Source organism: Saimiri boliviensis, chromosome 5 (genome assembly GCF_048565385.1).
Source record: "Saimiri boliviensis isolate mSaiBol1 chromosome 5, mSaiBol1.pri, whole genome shotgun sequence".
Lineage (NCBI taxonomy): Eukaryota > Metazoa > Chordata > Mammalia > Primates > Cebidae > Saimiri > Saimiri boliviensis.
This window is the reverse complement of record NC_133453.1, coordinates 21,850,755-21,873,537: the sequence shown is the minus strand read 5'-3', so window position 1 is coordinate 21,873,537 and position 22,783 is coordinate 21,850,755. Positions and strand designations below refer to the sequence as shown.

General features: G+C 45.8%; 1 protein-coding gene across 1 annotated transcript; it reads right to left on the bottom strand.

The window, feature by feature from the left end:
* Positions 1 to 1,232: 1,232 nt before the first annotated feature.
* On the bottom strand, positions 1,233 to 22,562 carry RESP18 (regulated endocrine specific protein 18). The gene is given in 12 exon segments (XM_074400163.1): positions 1,233 to 1,371; positions 1,475 to 1,533; positions 1,926 to 2,053; positions 3,071 to 3,176; positions 4,863 to 5,011; positions 5,014 to 5,070; positions 19,544 to 19,635; positions 20,080 to 20,225; positions 21,763 to 21,879; positions 21,976 to 22,015; positions 22,284 to 22,380; positions 22,529 to 22,562. Coding segments are annotated over 12 exon segments (1,164 nt in total).
* Between the last annotated feature and the right edge of the window lie 221 nt (positions 22,563 to 22,783).

The window sequence follows — 22,783 nt, the reverse complement described above, 5'->3', positions numbered from 1 at the left end:
CTGCCACCACCCAAATCCAAGCCACTTCGGTCTCCCTGGACCAGGATGAGCTTCTCCTTACAGATCTCTCAGTCTTTATTCTTGTTCCCCTTATAGTTCATTCCCCAACATCACTGGGGTGGCCTTTTAAAATCATACCACATTGTGACATTCCTTTCCTTAAAATTTCCCTGTTAAATTCCCACTGCACTTAGAATAAAATCCAAACACTTTGCTATGAACTGTGAGCCTCTGTGTGGTCAGTCCTGGGCCTACTTCTCCACCCTCATCTTCTGCCACTGACTTTTCTGTCCATTCCTTGACATGCTATGGTATGGATGTCTCAGGACATCTGTAGTGGCAATGCTCTCCACCTAGGATGCCCTTCTTTTACATGTTCCTTTGGTTGCCACCTTCTTATAATTTAGGTCTTAGTCCACAGGGGGCGGGGGAAGAAAGTCTTTTTTATTTTTCCTTTTATTTTTTGAGACAAAGTCTCATTCTGTTGCCAGGCTGGAGTGTAGTGGTGTGATCTCAGCTCACTGAAACCTCCACCTCATGGGTTCAATCAAGTGATTCTGCTTCCTCAGCCTCCTGAGTAGCTGGGACTACAGACATGCACCACCATGCCCAGCTGATTTTTGTATTTTTTTTTTTTTTTTTTTTACCAGAAATGGGGTTTCACCATAGCGGATGGGCTCGTCTCAAACTCCTGACCTCATGATCTGTCTGCCTCGGCCTCCCAAGTGCTGGGATTACAAGTGCGGGTCACTGCGTCCAACCAAGAAAAGTCTTTTTTCACTGTGGAGGAGTCTGATGTTTGGAATGGCCCAATCATACTGCAGTCCTTGAGAGGAAGGGCAGGTGCTGTGCAGGGGAAAGAGCTGGAAAGCAGGAGACCTGGGTCCAGTCTTGGCTCTGCCACAAACCCATGGTGTGGCCTTGAGTACGTCCCATGGCCTGGGCCCCAATTTCTCATCTATAAAGAAGGATGGGAGTACTAGATGGGCTGTTTTCAGAATTCTGAAAAAGTTCAAAGACCTCAAGGAGATGTCTCAGCACCTTGCCTGGGTGACTTGCCCAGGCCACAGAGCAGAGCAAGAGGGAGGCTGAATGTGAAGGCCTCTGAGCTGCACTTCCCATTCATCAAGGGAGTGTTGCTATCACTTGCTATATACGAGGGCATATATGGCAAAAAGGAGGACCTTTTATCTAATTTTGAAAACTCTGCAGTTTCAATGCCTATTTTAAACTCAATGCCTATGCATGATCTTATAGATAATTTCTTCCTTAGAGGCTCTCAGTGCCTGCATCATGTCCAGCCCCTCATATGAATGCCTATAGGTAGTCTGAGAGATACAGAAAAGTGGGGGTACCTTTGATTGGGAGAGGAAAAATCTTTTCTTCTGCTTATCTGTCCTCACCCCAATGCCCATTCCCTTCTTCCTATTTGCCTCCCTCATTTAAACAGGGCCAATCTGCCTAGAAAAATTGAGCCTTGGAAATCACTTTGGAGGTAAAGCACCGATCCCTGTTCAACTTGGCCAAGGGGCTCTGTAAGAAGAGAAACCAGGAGTCAAGGAGGCAGAAGAGGGTGAGAGAGCCCCAGAGGGAAAGCAATTGGATACAAAGTCAGGGGATTCGCAATTCTTGAGAAAATACATGAGTCTCACCATGGGGAATAAGAGTCGAGGTCTCTCCCCTTGCTTGATCCTAGAAGAGACAGGGAATGACAAACAGGACCTAGGCTTGCCGCACCCACCTCCCCTCCCTTTGCCCATATCACTAATGGATCATGAATTGTTCTGTGCTGATTCCAAACAGGACCTCTGAATTGTTCTCCTCAAAGTGCTCCTGGCAACTCCTACCTGCAGTTTTAGCACACATTCCTTCCCCGTTCTGTCTGCCAGAATGCTTACAATGACCACAGGCTTCACACACCTGACCCCAGTGGTTTTAGTGGGAAAAACTGCTTTCCCATCCTTCAGGCATGGATCTTGGGGATGCAGTCTGCTGACATGCTCCATCTTTTGGGTCGTTACATCCTGGGTGATGTCATCCTTCCAGAAAAGACCTGCAGGAAAAGGATGGGGTGAGTTGACACCTGGGACACTCGGACCCACTCGAGGGATCAGAGCAACCTCTCCCTCAGGTACGTATAAAATTAATTTTACAGACAGAATTAAACAAGATGACGTATTAAAGTTGCTTAGCACAGTGCCTGGCACGTAATATTCAAATTGAGACTATGATGACAATCTTTTTGCTGGTTCATTATCAAATGAACCAGCAAATTATTGTGAGGATGAAATGAGGTTAGGAATGCAGAGTGCTTAGAAAATGCTAAGGCAGTGATTATCAAACCTTAGCACGTGCATCAGAATCTCCTGCAAGGTTTGTTAAAGTACGAACTGCTGTTCCCCACCCCTACGGCTTCTGATGCAGTAGGTCTGGGGTGAAGTTCATGAATTCACAATTCTAACAAGTTCCCTGGTGATGTTGATGCTGACAGTTCAGGGGTGCACTTTGAGAACTACTGCTCTAAGGCACTATGCACACATTAGGCATTAGCGGTGATAATATGAGCTCAAGGAAGATTTCCTATCTGATTCTCTCCTCCCCAACATTCATGAAACTCTGCTCTAAAAAATGATCAGCCACATGTTGCCAATGGACTCTCTACTCCTTTTCATTCTTTCCTTCTGTGTGTCATACAATTTCCTGTTCAGAGGTTGAAGTGTGTGTGTGTGTTTTCCTGGCTGAGAACTTAAGGAGACCTGGCTTTGGAAAAGCTCATATAGTGTCAGGGTTGGGTGGAGACTAGTCCCAAGGAGTTGGATGCTGGGCTTTTTCAGGTTTTTTTCTCCAAGAAGCCTCTATGGAGCTTTTCCAGGGTGTTCAAGTGCAAATAGTCCAACCATCCAGATAGTACCCCTACTCTTGTCTCATCCCCATGGGGGTAAATGTGACAAGAAACTTTTAAGTAGAGACATTTGGAGAACAGAAAGCCTGTCCTCAGGCCAGATAGCCCCTCTTCCCCTCTCCCTATATCTAAGCAGGCTCCAACCTCTGTTCTCCAGTTTTTACTTACCTTGGGGTATAATCTGCTGGAGCACAACTTGTAAATGCTGGAAGACTGGGGTGGCAAATCCTTGGAGAGGCCAAAGTTGCCCCATTCCTACTTGGTCCTGACCATCTAAGGGCAAAATAGTGGTGTCAGCAAGGAACCTGGCCAGAAGCCTTCCACATCACAGTTGAAGAGAAGCAACTTCCTTGTACTATTGGTCCTGATCTCTGTTCCTCCTACCAGGCCCCTTTGCCCACTTCAAGTCTTCCTTCTTTAATTTTTCCCTTCCTCCATCACTACTTGCCATATTTGTCAGCCCCTGGGCCTCATTCACTCTTGGTATCAACTTACAGATAAGAACCAAGGTTATAGGCAAAGAGCAGCCTGTAGAAGTTCAGGTGAGCAGAGGCTCAGAAAGCTAACCACATGGGAATAGTAATCAGGTGGGTAGGTGGGGTATGGGGAAACACTTGAGCTTCATCTTAGGGAAGTCATTGAAGCCTGGAAAGATTAGAGAGGAGGACTGGGATCATTAGAAAGAAAAAGTATTGGTTTATATAGGGTTTGAGGGTCTGGATACTTTTTCTGAAAGCCACAGTTTGCCCAATTGTGCATGGGGGGACAGGGGTTGGGGAAGAGAACCCCTAATGCTTTGCACACCTTCCTTCTTCCAGATAAATGAGATTGGGCTGGAAGGCAGTCTGTTTTTTTGCTATAGTGTAGTTACCATGAGCCCTTCTGGACAGGTCTTTAGAAAAGGGAATTCTCCTACCCAATCAAATGGATGTCTAACAATTTCCTGGGAGTGAGCGTGACGAGAAAATTTTGGGTAGAGAAATTTGGGGAAGAAAAAGCCTCCTTAAGGAAGGAGTGGAACCTCCAACACCCTGACGAGAAGGGAAAGAGCTTCGGGAAGGGGAGCCGGTTCTCTGAGGCAGCGCTCCCAGGACTGGTGGGAAGGAGTGGTGACCAGCGCTGGCTCGGCCTGCACCCGGAGCTCGCCTGGCGCTGTCCGTGGTGCTGAGAGGTGGGGGATGCTGGTGTGGCTGCAGCGCTGGGCGGAATGTGGGCGAGGCATCCCCTCAAGGCTTGGCCGTACTTTCCCACGGCCCTCATCCTCTCATTGCCACCAAGCCTCCTCCCACAGTTGTTCCCGAATCCGCCGCACTAGCCTCTAAACCCAAAAATCAGGCAGGGAGGAGGGCGACAGACTAGAGTTTGCGCTCTCTTCCCAACTCGCTGTGCGCAAGAATTCTCGAGTCGGCGCAATCGGTCTCCGACTGATGCGCCGCGAGTCTGCGCTGAGTCTACCTGGGTTGGTGCGGGGAGTGGGGTGGGAGTGGGGGGAGGAGGATGATCCTATTCCTTCTCTATCCTGCTTTCCCTCAGCCTAGTGGCCCCCTTATTGAAAATCAGATCACAGCCACCAGGCTCTGGTGGGCTTAAGAGGAAGCCCTGGCTCATTTCCCAGCTCAGCCTCTTCCCTGGACCCAAGACCCCGATACCCGCAGCCCTGATCATCTCTTTTCTGGCTTTTCTTGTTCCTCCTGTGGCCGCATAGGCTGGTTTTACCTCTCTCTGTCCATATGTCTTTCCGACCTGCTCCCAAATCCCCAATTTTCCCCTGAACCCACTGCCTAGCCTATCCCAAATTTACGCCTCTTTCCGCGACACACTCGCAACATTTTTCTCTTCTCGTGACCTTAAACACATTCTTTTACTTCCAGTTTCCTACCCTTGAGGCCCTCTTCAGACCCTCCACTTCTCCAGGATCGCTCTCTTGGCCCTGCCCGCACCCCCAGGGTTCCTCCTGATAGTGGGCACTAATGTCGCTGCAGCCCCTCAGCAGCAGGAAGCAAACAAGCAGCCGGGGGCCCCCGGAGCTCCCAGGCCACAGTGGGCGCTGCATCCTCCCAGGCTCTGCGCGCTCGCTCCCTGGCCAAGTTTCAGTGAAGGCCATGGCCAGGGGCTGAGCGCGGCTGCAGCTTCCCACCAGCCCGCGACGCGGCATATGCTTAACCCTCCTCGGCAGTTCAGCCAATCGCGAGCTGGCCCTGCCCCTGAGGTCGCCTCCTAGACTCCTTCCCCTACCACCTCCCGACCCGCACCTCTTGGAATTCCAGACCTGGCTCCTTTTGGACATAAACTGGGTCCCAAGAACCACCGCCTGTACTCCCAGTCCCAAGGCTGGAGACATGGATGACGTGTAAGATACCGGTGCAAGTTGTACCTACTCAGATTTGTTGTGAGAATTAAATATGAACAGCGATGAAACAGTAGGCACTCAAGGAATTCAGTTTATTTTGTTATCCTTGACATTCACTTCAGTCCCACCCACCCAAAAACCTGTAGCAATCATATAGGTTCGATCTGCAAAATATATATATTGCACATCCATCCACTTTTCTCCACATCCACTGCCATGGCCCTGTCCAAACCACTGTACACTGTACTTTCTGTTTTTGAGACAGAGTCTTGCAATCTCGGCTCATTACAACCTCTGCTGAACCTTAGGCTAAACTATTCTCTCACCTCAGCCTCCAGAGTAGCTGGTGCATAATACCATGCTCAGCCAAATTTTTTTTTTAATTTTTTTTGTTGAGACAGAATTTTGCCATGTTTCCCAGACTGGTGTCAAACACCTACCCTCAAGCAATCCTCCCACCTTGGCCTCCCAAAGTGTTGAGATTACTGGCATGTACTCTTTTACATTGAGCTGTTGTAATAACTAACTAGCTGACTGACCTCACAAAAGTGATTTCACTTTTGTGAACTTACAAGCTAGTTTGTGAGCTTTCTAACTTCTAGACTGGCATGTAAGGTTTTTTTTTTTTTTTTTCATTAAGCTTCAACATTTATTAAACCAGGTGTGGTGGCTCATGCCTGTAATCCCAGCGCATTGGGAGGTCAAGATGGTGGATTACTTAAACCTAAGGGGTTCTGTACTGAACATTTGGGGTTGGTACATTACAAAGGATCTGAATTATATTATTATATTTAAAGGGTAATAGTTTGAGTTTGCTCAGGCAGGCAATTAAATTTTTGGCAAAAAGTCTTGCTCCTGTGGCAGTGTGGTTAGAGAAGGAGTACTTCATCCTATTCTCAATTCTTAGTTCTGGGATATGGTGTGGCCTAAGGTGTAATCCTTTTCAGAATTCAACATCACCCAAAGCCATTTACCAAAACTCTCTATTTTATGGATCCTGAACTCCAAACTCGGTCACCCTAATGCTGTGACAGCTGCCAAAATCCCTGTTCAGATATTTGACTTTTTCACTAGATAGGTTCCTTGAAATCTCACCCTGCATGAGTGCCATTTAGAAGACAGCTAAGGATTTGAGGGGAATTGGTATGCAGATTTTGAATTCCTCTCTCTGTAATTTACTCATTTTCTAAATTTCTCCCTCAGTTTCCAGCTGCTCTGGCATCTCTATACTTCAAAAGCTGCTTCCTCAGTAAGTAAGACTGCCACTTGCTGACAGAGCTGTTTCTCTGTACTGCAGTGAACTCTGAAGTGTCTAGAGGAAAAGCCTATGCATATAGAACTCACTTGGTGGATTCCCTGTTTTTGAGGATTATATGTCCTTCTAGGTTTCTAAGTCTTGATTGATATCCATGCTTTCATACAGTTATTTTTATATTTTGACTAGAGTATATATTCAATGTTCGTAGGAGGGTCTGACACAAGTTTCTGTCTTGTCATGCCACAAGCTAGAGCTTTATCTGGTTATCACTGATTATGTGCGGGACATATTATTTTAAAATAAATTTACAGCAATAATTTGAGGCCTAAGAGCAAATGAATGTGAACCTGCTTTGTGAAGTATAATGGCCCTGGAAAGGGGGAAATATTGGTCTTTGGCTGGGATGAACAAAGGTAGGTATGTTCTTTTCTGTATTTTAAGATTTTAAACTAGCAGGAGAATGGCTATCAAAATAATAATGTACAGGAGCATTGATGCTGCACTTCTTTTTACTGTTTATTGAAGGGAATTCCAAAGCTGAGATAATACCCTCAGAAGACTGAGGAGGTTCTCAGGCCTATTGAACCAGGGGTTCACAGGAAGGAACTTTCTTTCCCAAGAAGAAAGAAAGACTACCATTAAGTATAGCCGGGGAGAGTGAGCAAAGGAAGATTGTAATTCAGCTGTGGTCCTGCCCTGCCTTACATTCATGCTACAAATGATGTCTGGAAGGAGAAGTGATCAGAAGACGCCTAGGCTCCATCTGTGCCAAGGAGTTTTACTGTTCCGATCCCCACACCAAATGTTCCCTCTGTTCTGGCTTTACATATTTGACTTCAGAGGCTCTGACTGGGGCCCACTGTCTTACCTCCAGACAAGCCTGCTTAAAGAATTTTCATGACAACCCAATTTAAAAAATCCAGTAGCAAGCTGTCCTAGAACTGCCTCTCTGCAGGACAATGGGGCTGGGGGAGCAGGAAGGCCTCAATCTGTGACAAACTTTTACTTAGAGAAGGAAACAGTTCAAGGAAACTCTAAAATGGGAGGAAAATGGGATTTGGAATTTGTGTATATATGTGCCAGGGGCTCTCTCTCCACAACATAAGTTCCCCTCACCCTACTATATAAGAGCCTCTAGTAGCAGTCTTGACTTGGGCAAGTCTTGAGGAACAGTGACTCAGCAACGACCTGACAGCTAGCCTCCCCTTGTCTCCGGCGTCAGGATCTTCTCTCCCTCCCTGATTTTCCCTTAGGTACAGAGCTAGTCAAAGACCTTGAGCCTGCAGGAGAAAGGCAGATTCTTGCTTGCATAATTAGTAGCACCATGGCAACCAGTTCTTATTGTGAGGATCAGTCATTCTGTGCTGATGATGTCACTCCAGCGACCAATCCAGGTAGGAGAAGTGCAGCTGCCATGGTGACAGGCATTAAGAAGCAGTTTCCTTGGAAGCATGAGGATCTAGAGCCCCCTGAGGTCAGGCTACCTGGAGGAGCAGTGCAGGGCCAGCTGGAGGTGCTCAGCTTCACTGGTATTGCCTTGCCCAGGCCACCACCATCTTTCTTGGACCAAGACAACACCTCCTAACTGGTCTATTGATTCTACTCTTTCCCCTATCAATACATTCTCAAGCAGTCTTTTAAAATTGTACATCACATTATTCTATTCCCTTCCTTAAAATCCCCAGTGATTTTTCCTCTGTACTTCGTATAAGATCTAGATGCTCTACTGTTGCCTACAAAGCTCTGTCTGGACAGTTTTGAGCTTATTTATCCAATCTTATCTCCTATCACTGGTTGTTCTGTTTATTTCTCTAATGTGCTATTTAAAAAAATATAATAACCAAAATAAAAACTCACTGGATGAGTTCCAAGCAGCATAGAAATGACAGAAGAGTCAGTCAATTTGAAGATGGGTCAACAGAAATAATCCAATCAGAACAAGAGAGAGAAAAAACATTGGGAAAAAAGTTGACAGAACTTCAGGGACCTGTGGGACAATACCAAAAGTCCAAAATTAATGTCATTGGAATTCCAAATTGAGAGGAGAAAGAGAGTCATACACAAAATATTTGAATAAATAAATGACTGAAAAATTCCCAAGTGTGTCAAAAGACATAAGCCTAAAGATTCCAAAAGCTTAATGAATACCAAATAGAGTAAACTTAAAGGAGTCTATACTCTGACACATTATAATCAAAATTCTAAAAACTGAAACAAAGAAAAAGTCTTCAACAACACATGACTAAAGAACAATGAGATTCAGATAACTGGATTTCTCATTATAAACCATGGGGGCCAGAAGGAAGTGAAATAACATCTTTAAAGTGGTGAGAGAAATGCTCTGTCAACTAAGAATTCTATATACAGCAAAAATACACTTTACGGATGAAGGTGAAATAAGGATATTCTCAGATGAAGAAAAACTAAGATAATTGAAGAGAACTTCAATATGATAAAAAAAAAAGGCATCTACAAAAAAGCTACAGCTAATGTCATAGTTAATGATCAAAATCCTTCCCCTGGCTGGTTGTGGTGGCTCATGCCTGTAATCTCAGCACTTTGGGAAACTGAGGTGGGTGAATCACCTGAAAGAAGTTTGAGACCGGTCTGACCAACATGGTGAAACTCCATCTCCACTAAAAACACAAAAATTAGTTGGGTGTGGCGGTGGGCACCTGTAATCCCAGCTACTCGGGAGACTGAGACACGAGAATCACTTAAACGTGGGAGGCGGATGTTGCAGTGAGCTGAGATCACACCACTGCACTCCAGCCTGGGCAACAGTGCAAAACTCTGTCTCAAAAAAAAAAAAAAAAAAAAATCATCCTTCCCCTAAGAGCAGAAAACAAAGGAAGTACAGTTGTCCCTCAATATTCATAGGAGATTGGTTCCAGGATCTCCAATCAATAGCAAAATCCTCAGATGCTGAACTCCCTGGCATAAAATGGTGTAGTATTTGCATATAACGTGTATACATCTTTCTGTATACTTTAAATCATCTCTAGATTACTTATAATACTAATACAATGTATGCACTATGTAAATCATTGCTATATTGTATTGTCTAGGTAATAATGACAAGAAAAAGAATCTGTACATGTTCAGCACAGATGCAATTTTTTTTCAAATATTTTTGAGCCATGGTTGGTTGAATCCAAAGATGTGAAACCAGAAAGTGCAGAAGGCTGCATGACCCCCTTGCCACTTCAATTCAACATAGCACTGGAAAATTATTCCATTCAGGATCCTCTTTTTCTGGTTAAAGAACACCCTACAGAATTTCTTTTAGTGAAAGGGTTTGGCTGCAAGCTCTCACATGAAGATTTTCTGATAATGTCTTTAATTCACTTTTATTTTTGGAGCTTATGCCAGGTATAGAATTCTAGGTTGGGCCAGGCACGGTGGCTTACACCTGTAATACCAACACTTTGGGAGGCCAAGGTAGGCGGATCACCTGAGGTCAGGAGTTTGAGACCAGCCTGACCAACATGGTGAAACCCTGTCTCTAATAAAAATATAAAAAAATTAGACAGGTGTGGTGGCAGACACCTGTAATCCCAGCTATTTGGGAAGCTGAGGCAGGAATATCACTTAAACCTGAGAGGCGGAGGTTGCAGTGAGCTAAGAATGTGCCACTGCACTCCAGCCTGGGCAACAAGAATGAAACTCCATCTCAAAAAAAAAAAAAAATATATATATATATATATATATATATATATATATATATATATATACATTCTAGATTGGCCATTGTTTTCTATTGGCACATTGAGGACAGCAGTATAGTATCTTTTGGCTGCCATTATTGCTATTAGCATAACTGTAACTTGTGTCTTAAAAGTAATCTTCTCCCACTGCTGTGTTAGTCCATTTTCTGCTGCTTATTGTAGGGCTGAAAGACCCACAGGGTTGTTGGGTGTCCCTTATACTGTGCTGAGGCACAGGATCTGAGAAATAAAGAGACAGGACACAGAAGTACAAGGAAAATGCAGCTGGGCTCAAGGGGCCATGCCACTTATGAGCAGAGTTAGGAGAGACCCTGAATGTCCAGAAACATGAGTATTTATTGTGTATAGGTTAGGGGGCAAGGCAGTGAGTGAAATCATCTTTAAGGATAGTGATAGGGTTGTGAGCAATAAAACACTCATACTATGAACTAACATATGATTATATATTGAGGATTATATAAAGGGAAATGCCTGAGTAGTAACACTGTAAACTGAGACATTCTTCAGATCTTAATTGTGCAGGATTCTGCTTAGCTCTCCTTCCTCAGTGCCTATATGGGGGGTTACCCACAGCTTATAACATAATAACTGAAAGTAGGTAATTTGTAAAGAAAAGGCATTTATTTCTTACAATTATTGAGTCTGGGAAGTCCAAGGTTAAGTCTGCATCTGGTAATGGCCTTCTTATTGGTAAGGATGCTTTACAGAGTCTCGAGGTGCTGCAAGACATTATATGGCCAGGGGGCTGAGCATACTGGCTCAGCTCTGTCTTCTTCCTATAAAGTCACAGACCCACTCCTGTGATAACGCATTAATCCATTAACCTGTTAAACCAAGAATGGATTAATCCATTTATGAGGGCAGAGTCCTCGTGACCCAATCATCTCCTCAATACTGCCACATTGGGATTAAATTTCATCATGAATTTTGGAGGAAACAAATATCAAAACCATAGCAGTTGTATTTTTCTCTGTGTCTGTGGTTTCCTGCAGTCTCACTGTAATGTTTCTAGGTATGGATTTCCTTCTTTTTTTTTTTTTTTATCCTGCATGTATTTCTTTGGGATTTTTTCCCCTGTTTTTTGAGACAAGAGTCTCACTCTATCACCCAGGCTGGAGTAGAGTGGTGTGATCTCAGCTCATTGCAACCTCTGCCTCTTGGGTTCAAGTGACTCTCCTGCCTCAGCCTCCCGAGTGGCTGGGATTACAGGCGCCTACCACCATGCCGGGCTGATTTTTGTATTTTTAGTAGAGACGGATTTCGCCATGTTGGCCAGGCTGGTCTCGAACTCCTGAACTCTGCCCGCCTTGGCATCCCAAAGTGCTGCTCCCCACCCAGCCGCGAATTTTTACATTGAAGACTTACATGTTTTTGTAAGACTCGAAGCTCTTAACTCTAAATATTGTATCTTTCCATTCTGTCTCAACTCTCTTTTTTAGTCATCAGTGGACTGTGTGTTAAACATTATTTCTCTTATAATTGTTTTTTGTTTTTTGATACAAGGTCTTGCTCTGTATCAAAAGGCTGGAATGCAGTGGCACAATCACAGCTCATAGCCTCAACTTCCTGGGCTCAAGTGATCCTCTCATTTCAGCCTCCTGAGTACTTGGGATTACAGGCACATGCCACCACACCTGGCTAATTTTTGTATTTTTTGTAGAGACAAGGTTTCGCCGTGTTGCCCAGGCTGGTCTTGAACCCTTGGACTCCAGTAATCCATCCACCTTGGTCTCCCAAAATGCTGAGATTACAGGTCTGAGCCACTGCTCCCACCTCCTGTATAGTTCTTACCCTCATTTTTGCATTTTCATCAGTCTTCATCCAGTATTTTCTTCTCATTTGTACTCCAGTTTGTGATCGAATTATCTATTCAACTCTTTTAATCTGTTATTAATCCTATCCCATGATTTTTTTTAACTGAGGTAATAGAAATTTTAAATTCTAGAATTTTTCTTTGGTTCTTTTCCAAATCTGTTTTGAAATTTCTCATGTTTTTTAGTTCTGACAATATTTTCAAATTTGTCCTTTATTGCCACGAGCAGAGTAAGCCGTGTTTTTTCATCTGTATCTGGCGTCATTGTGGTACTATTTTTGTTTTCTATTTTTTTTTTTTACTGCTTCTCACTCAAATTGTCTCATTTCCTCTTGTGACTGTTTATCTTTGATCATGTGCTAGACACATTGTTTGACGAAAAAAAAAAAAAGGCAGAAATAATTTGAGACCTACCTTGCACTTACAATCTAAAATTGCCTTAATCTAATTTTAAGATTCCTCAGATGAGTTGAAGCTGGACTGCTTTATGAACAAGAGCTAGCGTACCTCTGTTTCACCCTTCTTGGGTATGACTCTTTGCAGTCCTAAGGAAAAATGAGGAAGTTTTTGTTCTCATTGTTTTTTGTTTGTTTTAAACCAGAGACCTTACTCTTCACAGACTGTGAATTTCTACGTGATTCTCTAGCCCCATAAGGCTGGCAGAATTCCAGCTCAGCCTCTCAGCTGTTTCTACCCAGTCAGCAAGCTTTCTTACCTCTCTGGATTCTGTCCCCTCCTGGAGGCTGACTGGCCCCATTAATTTCTTATTATCTTGATAGTACCTTGGGGGATTAAGAAGGTATGCGTTCGATCTTGTCCATAATTTTTAGTTGTATATTAGACACGGCTTGTGCTCCACCTCACATGCTCCCAGCCCATCTCTTTACTCTAGCCATTGTTGTGGAAGCCAGATGGGAGCAGATGTGGCCTGAGAGCAACTTGCCTCTGCTGTGCAGCCAATCCCTGGCTTTCTGCCCTAAAACTTAGTGAAAGATGCCTGCAAGAATCTACTCAGCCATTCTAATGCATGAGCAAACCTTCTCTACATACTTGGCTCTATATTCCTTGACTTGGGCTATCCTTGACCAATCAGAGACAGAAGCTGGTCAATGAGCACTGCCCTCCCCTCAGTCTTTGGCAAACAAATCACCGGCATATTCTACGTGGCTCCTCAAGCGTCCCCAGTGAGCTTGAACTTTAGTTGTCCACGGTGGTAAGTAGTTCAATTACATGTGCTTAAATTGATTTTCCCTACTTTCCAGTTTTAATTTTTCACTCCCTTGACCACCTGTTCTTTAGGATCATAGCCAAAAATAAGCCGTCTGCATTTAAGCCCAAATTCTTGAACCCTTGGGGGAAGTTGAGGGCTAAACACAAACTAAGACAAGGTGTTTTCATCAAGAGTTGGGTAAATTATCAAGTCTACCATTGCCAGGAGCAGAAATCCAGTGTTTGTTGTTATTCTTTTGTTTTTAATATGGGACCTATTCCAGGATGTTTGTACGTTTATGGGAATTGTCTAGAAATGAGGAGAAAATGATAGAGAAGAGAGAAGAGAACTTCTAGAGTGATGTTCCTCAATAGGCCTCTGGCTTTCCCCCTCCCCTCCCTTCCTTTCCCTTTCCTTTCCATTCCTCCCTCCCTCCCTTCCTCTCTCTCTCTCTCTCTTTCTTCCTTTCTTTCTTCTTTCTAGAAGCAGGGTTCTGCTCTGTCACCCATGCTGGAATATAGTAGCATGACCATAGCTCACTGTAACCTCAAACTCCTGGGCTTGAAGGATCCTTAGTCTCCCAAGTAGCTGGGACTATAGGCATGGGTTACCACACCTGGCTACTAAAACATTTATATATATATATATACACACACACACATATATATATATATATTATATATATATCTTACCATATTGTCTAGACTGGTCTTGAACGTCTGACCTCAGGCCATCCTGCTATCTTGGCCTCCTGAGTCACTGGGATTACTGGCGTGAGCCACCGTGCCAGACTCTGGCTTTAATTCTTAGGAGTCGAGCAGATTTCTTTCTTAAATCCTTCCTTCTCCAGTCACCCCTTTTTCTGTAAGTAGCATGATTATTTTCCCAGGAGATAGTTCTCTAAATTTAGGTGGCTTCTCTCTTTACCTCTTCACTGAAACCCAAACAGTTGCCAAGGCCTCTCCACTCACTCTTCAGAACAACTCTCAAAGGCGTCTCCTTTCCATGTGCTCCCTCTCAGCCCAATTTCAGCCCCTCAGGGTACACATAAGCCATACCACCACTGTTCTAATTGACTACTTCCTTTTCATATATTTCCTCTCTCTCTCTACTCTCACAACCATCCTTCAAATATCCTATTTCTTTGACTACAAAATGTCAGTACTCCCCATGGCCTCTCTAAATGATAAAGCCTGGCCCTCCGTCATCAAGCCTAAACCTTCGTTTCCAGACTTACCTCCAGCAGTTCCAGAATTACTTGTTCACTCACAAACCTTCCTGCTTTCCAACTTCTTCATCTTGTATGCTATTGCCCATACTTCAGCACTTCCTACGGAAATCCATCCCAGACCTCAAGTTTCTTCCTTGCTGGGGCCTTTCCATATCACTCAGTCACATGTACAATCAAGGGTCACAGACTGTCAGAGTGGAGAGGTCCACTTGTAGGATAGAATTCAATACCAATTTCACGGATGGAGCAGTACAGCCTTCCAGCTGTAGCTTTTTTTCTCTGCTATATTTATTGAACTCCACTCAATAAATATGTGCTGAGTGCCTGTGCTGTACCTAGGTGTAGGGTCCAGCCCTACAGGGTCCTGTGAGCCCCTCTCTACAGGTGTGGAGATAAGAAACTATGGAAATAAAAGACACAAGACACCAAGAAAGAGAAAACAGAGTTTGGGCCGGGGGCTCCACTGCCAGCCAAAGCGTGGAGTCCGGCAGTGGCCCCGAGTGCCTGGAGACTCTGACTTTTACTGAGTACAAAGCAGAGGACAGGGTAGGTAGGATGAGCTAATGGTGGTCAATGATAAGGTCAGGTAAATCACTTGTCTTGGAGACAGGGGCCCAGACCTTTCAAGAAGCCGAGGGGAGGAGAAAACCTAATGCATCAGCACTTTTTCATACATGTCAAGAAGGAACAAAGACATTAGGATTTATGTTACTATTACTGATTTTGTCTTTTAAGGAAGGGAGGGACCAGGTGCAGAAGCGGAACATGAAAGTAGACATGGAACGTGATGTGACCACTGAAGCACAGCCTCACATAGAGACAGTTAAGCCCCCGATGTCTGCGGGCCTCCCTGACAACCGTCAGGCCCACCGCAGAGCTTGGAGAGCAGAGTTTTCTCCTAACTCTCCCGAGGAAGGAGACACCTCGGACATTTTGGACGTCTCCTTCCCTAGCTGGCTAAACAGCGGATACTTTCCCAGCGCTGGCGCTGCTGCATAGTCCTGTCATAGGACTGATGATGTGGTCCAGCAGCCAATCCAAGCTAAGCCAATCCGGGCATGACAGATGGCTTAGAGCATCTTGCCTTAGGATCACTTAGTTCACAATGTCACCTCAGTTCCACGCTTCACCACCCAATAATCATTAGGAAGAGTAAAAGATTATATTGAGTATATCTCTGTGATTACATATGAATAACTGTGATTATTCATGATTATATACAGGAATAACTATGTAACTATATCTCTAATTCTTTTCTAATTCTGTATTCATATGGGAACAGGCTGAGGCTTCAGATCCTTGCCTCAGCACTTTCGGGGTCTCCCACGGGGTCTTCAACCCACACCTAGGTACTATGCTAGGTACCCAAGACACGGAGATGAGTCAGTCATATACAGTGACCCCAAGGAGAAGCAGTCCTACTTACAAGGTAGAAGGTAAAACATTGAGTTTGCACAGAGAAGAGGGTGATGAACTGAGGTGGGAGAAATGATGGGAAGGTCAGAGAAGGCACAGTAGAGAAGGGAATATCGAGCTCATATTTTTAGGATAAGAAGGATGAGGTGCGTTGGTGGGTACTTAGAGGTAGAGAGTACTGTGTGTATAAGTGCTAAGCAGTGTGAACCAGCGGGGCCCAATTTGAGAAACACAAGTAGGGCTGAATTACTGAAGCACCCATACAGGCAGAAATAAGAATGCCTTTAAATGAGACAGGAGAGGCTGGCAGGGCCACGTGGACCAGATAAGAAGCCTGGACTTTTTCCTATGGGTTGAAGGGTCATTAAATAGCTCGAAGCTCACAGAAGCAAGGACTTTGTCTTGTTCACTGCTGTGTCCCTAATGCCTAGAGTCCAAAATACAGTATGTCGTCTTAGTTTGGATTCACCCAAAAGCAAACTTGAAATGAAGATTGGGTATGGGTGGTCCAGGTGGTAGGTCATCCCTGAAAGCACGAGTGAAGGAAGGGGAAAGTGAGAGAAGGAAAGGAGAAAAGCCAGTGAACAGAAGGTTGATGAGCAGGTTGTTGCTGTGGGCAGTTGGGAATCAACCCTGCTGAGGACTCCTAAGGAGCCCTATGGAAGCTGTCTCGAATTTATCCCACCAAGGGGAGGAGGATACACGGGAATATTTATTCACTAACTCAGCATTTTTTTTTTTTTTTTTTTTTGGATACAAAGTCTTGCTCTGTTGCCCAGGCTGGAGTGCAATGGCACGATCTTGGCTCACTACATCCTCCGCCTCCCGGGCTCAAGTGATTCTCATGCCTCAGCCTGCCAAGTAGCAGTAATTACAGGCAGGTGCCACCATGTCCGGCTAATTTTTGTATCTGTAGAGATGGGGTTTTACCATGTTGGTCAGGCTGGTCTTGAACTCCTGACCTCAGGTGATCCACCTGCCTTGGCCTCCCAAAGTGCTGGGATTACGGGTGTGAATCACCATGCCTGGCTAACTCAGCCTTTAATGTGTTCAGGATTGCCCCTGAGGGTGGTAAGTCCCAGGCACGCAGGGCTGTCTGGTGCACAGGTATGTAAGTTCTCCTGGCGTTCCAGAAAACCCACAGGATGAGAATCAGAGTGTTTCCAGGGCTTGAGGTGGGAAGCTGTCAGCATGCAGACGTTGTCTACTTGTTGCTGCAGGCAACCTCAGAGATGGGTCACTGGATATGAGGCAGGGCACATGTCTGGTCTGCTGCACAGGTGTTCAATATCTGTCACACAAATACATCATATGTATGTCTTACTTCCCTGCCTAGTCTTCAATTGCCTTCAATTGCCCTAGTCTTCAATTGAGGCAGGAACTGTGTATTGCAGAGGCCAGGCACAGTGAAGCACAAATCTTTACAAATGTGGGTAGAATAAAAGAAAGTAAAATGTTTGATGGGGAAAAGTAGGGTGGGTGGTGGTAAGAGTCAACCTAGCTAATAAAAATAGGTATAAATAAATATGACTAGCTGAGCATTATATTTATTGATGTCCTTACAAAGTGGCAGGGGAGAGGACATAAACTGGTGGCATCATTGAGCCGTATACTAAAGGACTCTCGTAATGTCTCTGTATTTCATGGTGGGTGGGGAGGGCTTGATGCCTTCCCCTGTGCTCCCACTTACGAGAAACCAATGAGCTGACTACCCAGCAAACACTGAAAATTAACAAAACAAAACAAAACAGACGAGCTGAGTGTGCAGATGCTTTGAGACACAAAACTCAAGGCATGGGACCTGTTGGAGTTCGGGTTGAACATCGGTGGCTAGACTCCCCTTTCCCAGGGGAAAATTGATCATAGGTACCCAAAGTTAAACATGCATAGCCTTTGGCTGTGGAAGTCTTTGTGGATTCTTGGGGTGGGGCTGGTATGACTGCCCTGTAGGGGACCCTAATGCTAAAAGGGTACTATGGACCTCTGAAGGCAGTACAGGGTCCCAGGCCTGCTTGCTCTGGGGTCTAGAGGGAGGGATTTCTTTCTATCAGGGGAAGGAAGACCAGTCAGGCACATCTAAAGGCTGTATGGGGATGCTGCCTTACCACTCTCCCTTTCACCTGCTTTAGAAATGCCCAATGGAAGGAAAAAGGCATCTGAAATGAAGCCTTCGGACAACCAGGGAGTGGCTCTCTGCATCCACTGCCCAGGCTTCCCTGCCTTTGGCTCCCACCTCTCCTGCTTCTCACCCGGGAGGCTCTGGCTTGGTCCCCTGCCCAGTCATCCTGCCTCCAGACAAATCTGCTGAGTTTTCTTGAAAATTGACTTTAATAATCCACTTTTGGTTCAGCCTGAAATGGTACTTCCTGAGAGCATCAGGGAAAGTGTGAGGAATCGGAAGTTTCCCATGTGGCCTTAATCAGCTATGAGGTTGTGACTCAGAGTAGGAAATGGCTCAAAGACATCCTAAAATGGGAAGAAACAAGGGATTTTCAGTAATGCAATGAAGACAGTGGTTGCCACTCCCTCCCCCCTTCCCCCACCAAGTGCAGAACCAGTGTCAATAGCAGTCTCGAGGCCTTTCGCTTGTCCCCCATCTCATCCCATCTCCTTCCCGGGATTTTCCTTGAGACACGTTAGGGGCTGCTCAGGTTCCCCGAGCCTGAGGCATAGCAGCTCCTTGTTTGCACACTTGACAGAACCATGGCAACCAGACTGCATCATGGGGTCAGTCACAAGACTAATGATGACCCAGCAGCCAATCCAAGCTAAGGAGCCCAGCTGCCATGGTGATGGGGGGTGGGTCCACCAGTTTTCTTGAAGGGGTGAGGGGCTGGAGCACCTCTGAGGTGCAGGTTGCCCTGATGGAGCCCATCTAGAAGTTTCCCAGATCCACTGCCACGATCTTAGTCCCAGGTACGCAGGATCCCACTTGGGCAACCCGGTAGCCCCAGACAGGTCTACCTGTTTCCACTCTTGCCCATTTCAAAATCCATTTTCCAACAGCATCAGTGTGTCTTTATAAAACACTAATCACATTGCCCTATTCTCTTCCTTAAAAATCCTCCAATGCCTTCCCACTACACTGAATCACACCCGACCCCCTGTCTATGGACTACAAGCCCCAAGTAGTCCTGGGCCTGTTCTCCAAGCTCATCTGCTATCACAGGCCTGTGTCTGTGTGGGTAAACCCTACATGGGCACCGAGGAAGGAGAGCTGTGCAAACCCCAGGCACAATCAGTGCCCGAAGAATATCTCAGTTTATAGTGTTATCACTCAGTTATTTCCTTTTTATAATCCCTTTTATATAATCATATATTAGTTTATAGAATTAGTGCCTGAAGTATGACTTACTGCTTACATATATCTAGCTTATGTAATCATACTTAGAACTTATATCTAGCATACTTAGTTCCATATAATCTTTTGATATAATCACATAGGTATTATAGTCGGAGCTGTACCGACACATTTAGTGCTGATTTATATAGTCCTTCTATATAACCATATAGGAGTTTGTAGTAGGAGGAATGCTTAGAGCAGCCACAAAGCAAAAGCAGTACATGGGGAAACAGCCAGACCAGGACAAGAACCAAAGACCCAGGCGGTGGCGTCCCTGCCTGGAAGGGCACACGCTGTATGGCAGGCTTGGAGCGAGAGCCTCTCCTCTTGATAAAGGAGGTGTAGTACCTCGCATCCAGTTCCTGTGGAAAGTCGGCCTCAGGCCTGAGATTCCACAAATAACCGAGGGAGAAGAACCCCTCTGGTGTGACCAGGTCATGGTGGCTGTACACCCTGTCAGTATTTCTCGCTTCTGTACTAGCTCAAATCATCCTCCCATAAATATCTTAGAAAAGAGCACAAGTCTGTCAGCTCCCACTGCACTGGTTTACAGTATCTTTCTGTAAGAATCCTTTGAAGTCTCCAGCCCCCAGTAAGAAGTGTTGCGCATGACACCTGTTGCACACAGCCCACCTCCTAGCTTTGGTGACCTAATGGGGGTGGACCCCTTTTTGTACACGACCCTCTACTACTGCGCCCGTCTGGCACGGCCCTCTACTGCACACGGCCCACCTCTCTGACTAGGTGACCTAATGGGGTGGCCCCCTTGCTTGCTACTCACGTGATTATGTATGCCCTATCACTAAGCCTGTAGATGACCTCACTCACGACCCTTCCCCTGCCTTGTACCCAATAAATACAGATGCTTCTGGACGTTCGGGGCCTCGCCTGTGTCCGCTCATTGGTGGCGTGGCCCCTCGAGCCCAACTGTCTTTTCCAGTCCTTCTGTGTCCTGTCTCTTTAATTCTCAGATCCTGTGCCTCAGCACAGCATAAGGGACACCCTGCGACCCCAGAGGGGCAGCAGCCCTGCATGTCTGTTCCCCTAGCATGCCCCAGAATCTCATCTAACAGCAGATGTATTTGAAAACCTCTTTGCCTTGGGGACCGTTCCTCTAGATCTCCCCCTGGCTGCCTCTTTGTCATTTGGGTCTAAGTTTAAATGTCCCCTCTTTAGGACCTCCTTAGCCTAAGGTGTGTGAAGCAATCCAACCTCTATGGGGGTCACTGAGAGGAAGGGTAGGGGCTGTTCATGGGGAAGGCTGGGAGTCAGGAGACAGAGGCTAGTCCTTGCACAGGCTGGACCTGAGTTCTCGTCTATAAAGATGGCTGGAGGTACAATATGGGTAGTTTTCTATTTGAGCTGCAAAGGGCTCAGTGGTCCTAAGGAAATGCCTGAAAGCCTTGCCCAGGTGACTTAGTCAATGCCACAGAGATGAGCAAGGGGGTTAAGGGTGCTGATGTAAGAGGCTCTGGGCCCTCCTCTCTCACTCAAGGAGAGAAGTACCCCCCCCCATACACACACACGCACATGTATATGTATACAGTGTATGTATATGTAAGGGTGGGTGAGGTTGGGATTGGGGTCATGGCACACCTGGGATTCTCAGAAAAACAGAGAGCCCATATGTTTTGTTTGGATGGGTTGTGTTTTTGTTTTTTGAGACAGGTTCTCACTCCATCACCCAGGCTAGAACACAGTGGTACGATCACAGCTCACTATAACCTTGAACTCCCGAGCTCAAGCTAATCTTCTTGCCTCAGCCTTCTGAGCAGCTGTGACTACAGGCGTGTACCACCACACTTTTAAATTCTATAGAGCAGGCATCTTGTTATGTTGCCCAGGCTGGTCTCGAACTCCTGGCCCTGAGTGATCCTCCTGCCTTGGCCTCCCAAAGTGCTGGGATTGCAGGCGTATGAACCACCATGACCAGGCCACAAAGATCCCATATGCTCCTTTTTAAACATTGGACAACCTCGGAAGCAGATTTCTGCAGACCCTTCAATTTCTGTGCCTATGAATGATACAGGAGGAAGCCATCGGAAGCCCCAGTCCCTGTATCCTGAGTTGCTGCAATCTATGAAAGGGAGACTATGAGAGACAGAGAAAGTGAGGACACCCTCCAGTGGGGAAATGAAGAATTTTCCTTCCATCCAGAGCTGCTGACCCACCTTTATCATACATTGCTTTTAATCCTCACAGCAGCCAAGGAAGGTAGCCACTATGACCATTCCAACGATGTGGAAGGAGGGCTTGTAGGGCTTCAGTAAGGTCCTGACTGGGAAGCAGCAGAGCCAGGACTGGCCTGGGTCTGTCTGGGTGAAAAGCTGTGCTTCTTCCCATCCATTAGGCCCATGCTTCCAGAAGATTCTCTTGGGGAATCTTATGGATGCCCTCAGTGAAGCTCTATCAATACTCACGCTGCCAGTGTCTATCCCCTCCATCACCTTGCCTCCCTCTTGAAACAGCCCTTGCTGGGCTCAGTCTTCCTGAAGTAGGCCAGGCCCTTACCTGCAGCGGGGCCTCAGTGTGGCTGGTCACCTCTTGGTTCAGGACTTCTGAAACCGCTTCAGAGTTAAAGCATCGCTCCTTGCTCACCCTGGTCATGGGGCTTTGATGGAAGGAAAGCTAGGAGCCAAGACTTAGGAGAAAATGGTGAACAGGCCCAAAGAAAAAGAGAAGGGGCCCAAGTCAAGGATTTCAAAATCTCTGAGCGAACCTCACCTTAGGGAACGAGAGTCGAAGGTTCTCCTTGTGCTTGCCTCTAGAAGACAAAGATTAATCAGGGATAACAAATAGGAACTGTACTTTCCAGCCCCTTCCCTGTGCAGACACCACTAATGGGTCATGGATTCCTTCCGGTGGAAATCAGATGGGGGCTCCTATTGTTCCATTCCCTGAGCTCCTGACAGCTTCTACCTACAATCCTGATACGCACTTCCCAGCTTCTCTGTCTACCGGGAGGTGCAGTGCAGCAGCCATAGGCCCAACACACCTCACGCTGGTGGCTTTGGTGGAAAAAGGCTGCCTACCTGCTCCTCGGACAGGCCTCTGGGGCATGGAGACAGGGCATGTGCTCTGTCTGCTGGGTCCTCATACTTTGAGTGATGTCATCCTTCCAGAACAGTCCTGCGGAGTGAAAGGACGGGGTGAGTTGACACTTGAGGCACTCTGATTGGCCCACCCCAGAAACAATAGTGTGATTAGAATTTTTTCTTTCCCCAAAATGCACAGTACCATAGTGCAGAGGGCCAGTGGAGGGGGTCGGGAGACTGACTGGGGTACAGGAGTTTGCCTTCTGCCCGCCCCATGGCTTGAATCCTTGTTCTTGCTAGCTCTGTGGCCATGAGAGACAATTAAACTTGCTGAGCCTGTTTTCTTGCTTGTGAAATGACGAACCTCACAGGATGGCTGAGAGAATGAAGGGAGACAGTGCACACATATTTCTTGGCTTACCGTTTAGCATGCAATAAGTGACCAAATGGGAACTATATTTTAGTTTTACTTTTAATTTTTTTAGTTACCGCTGATA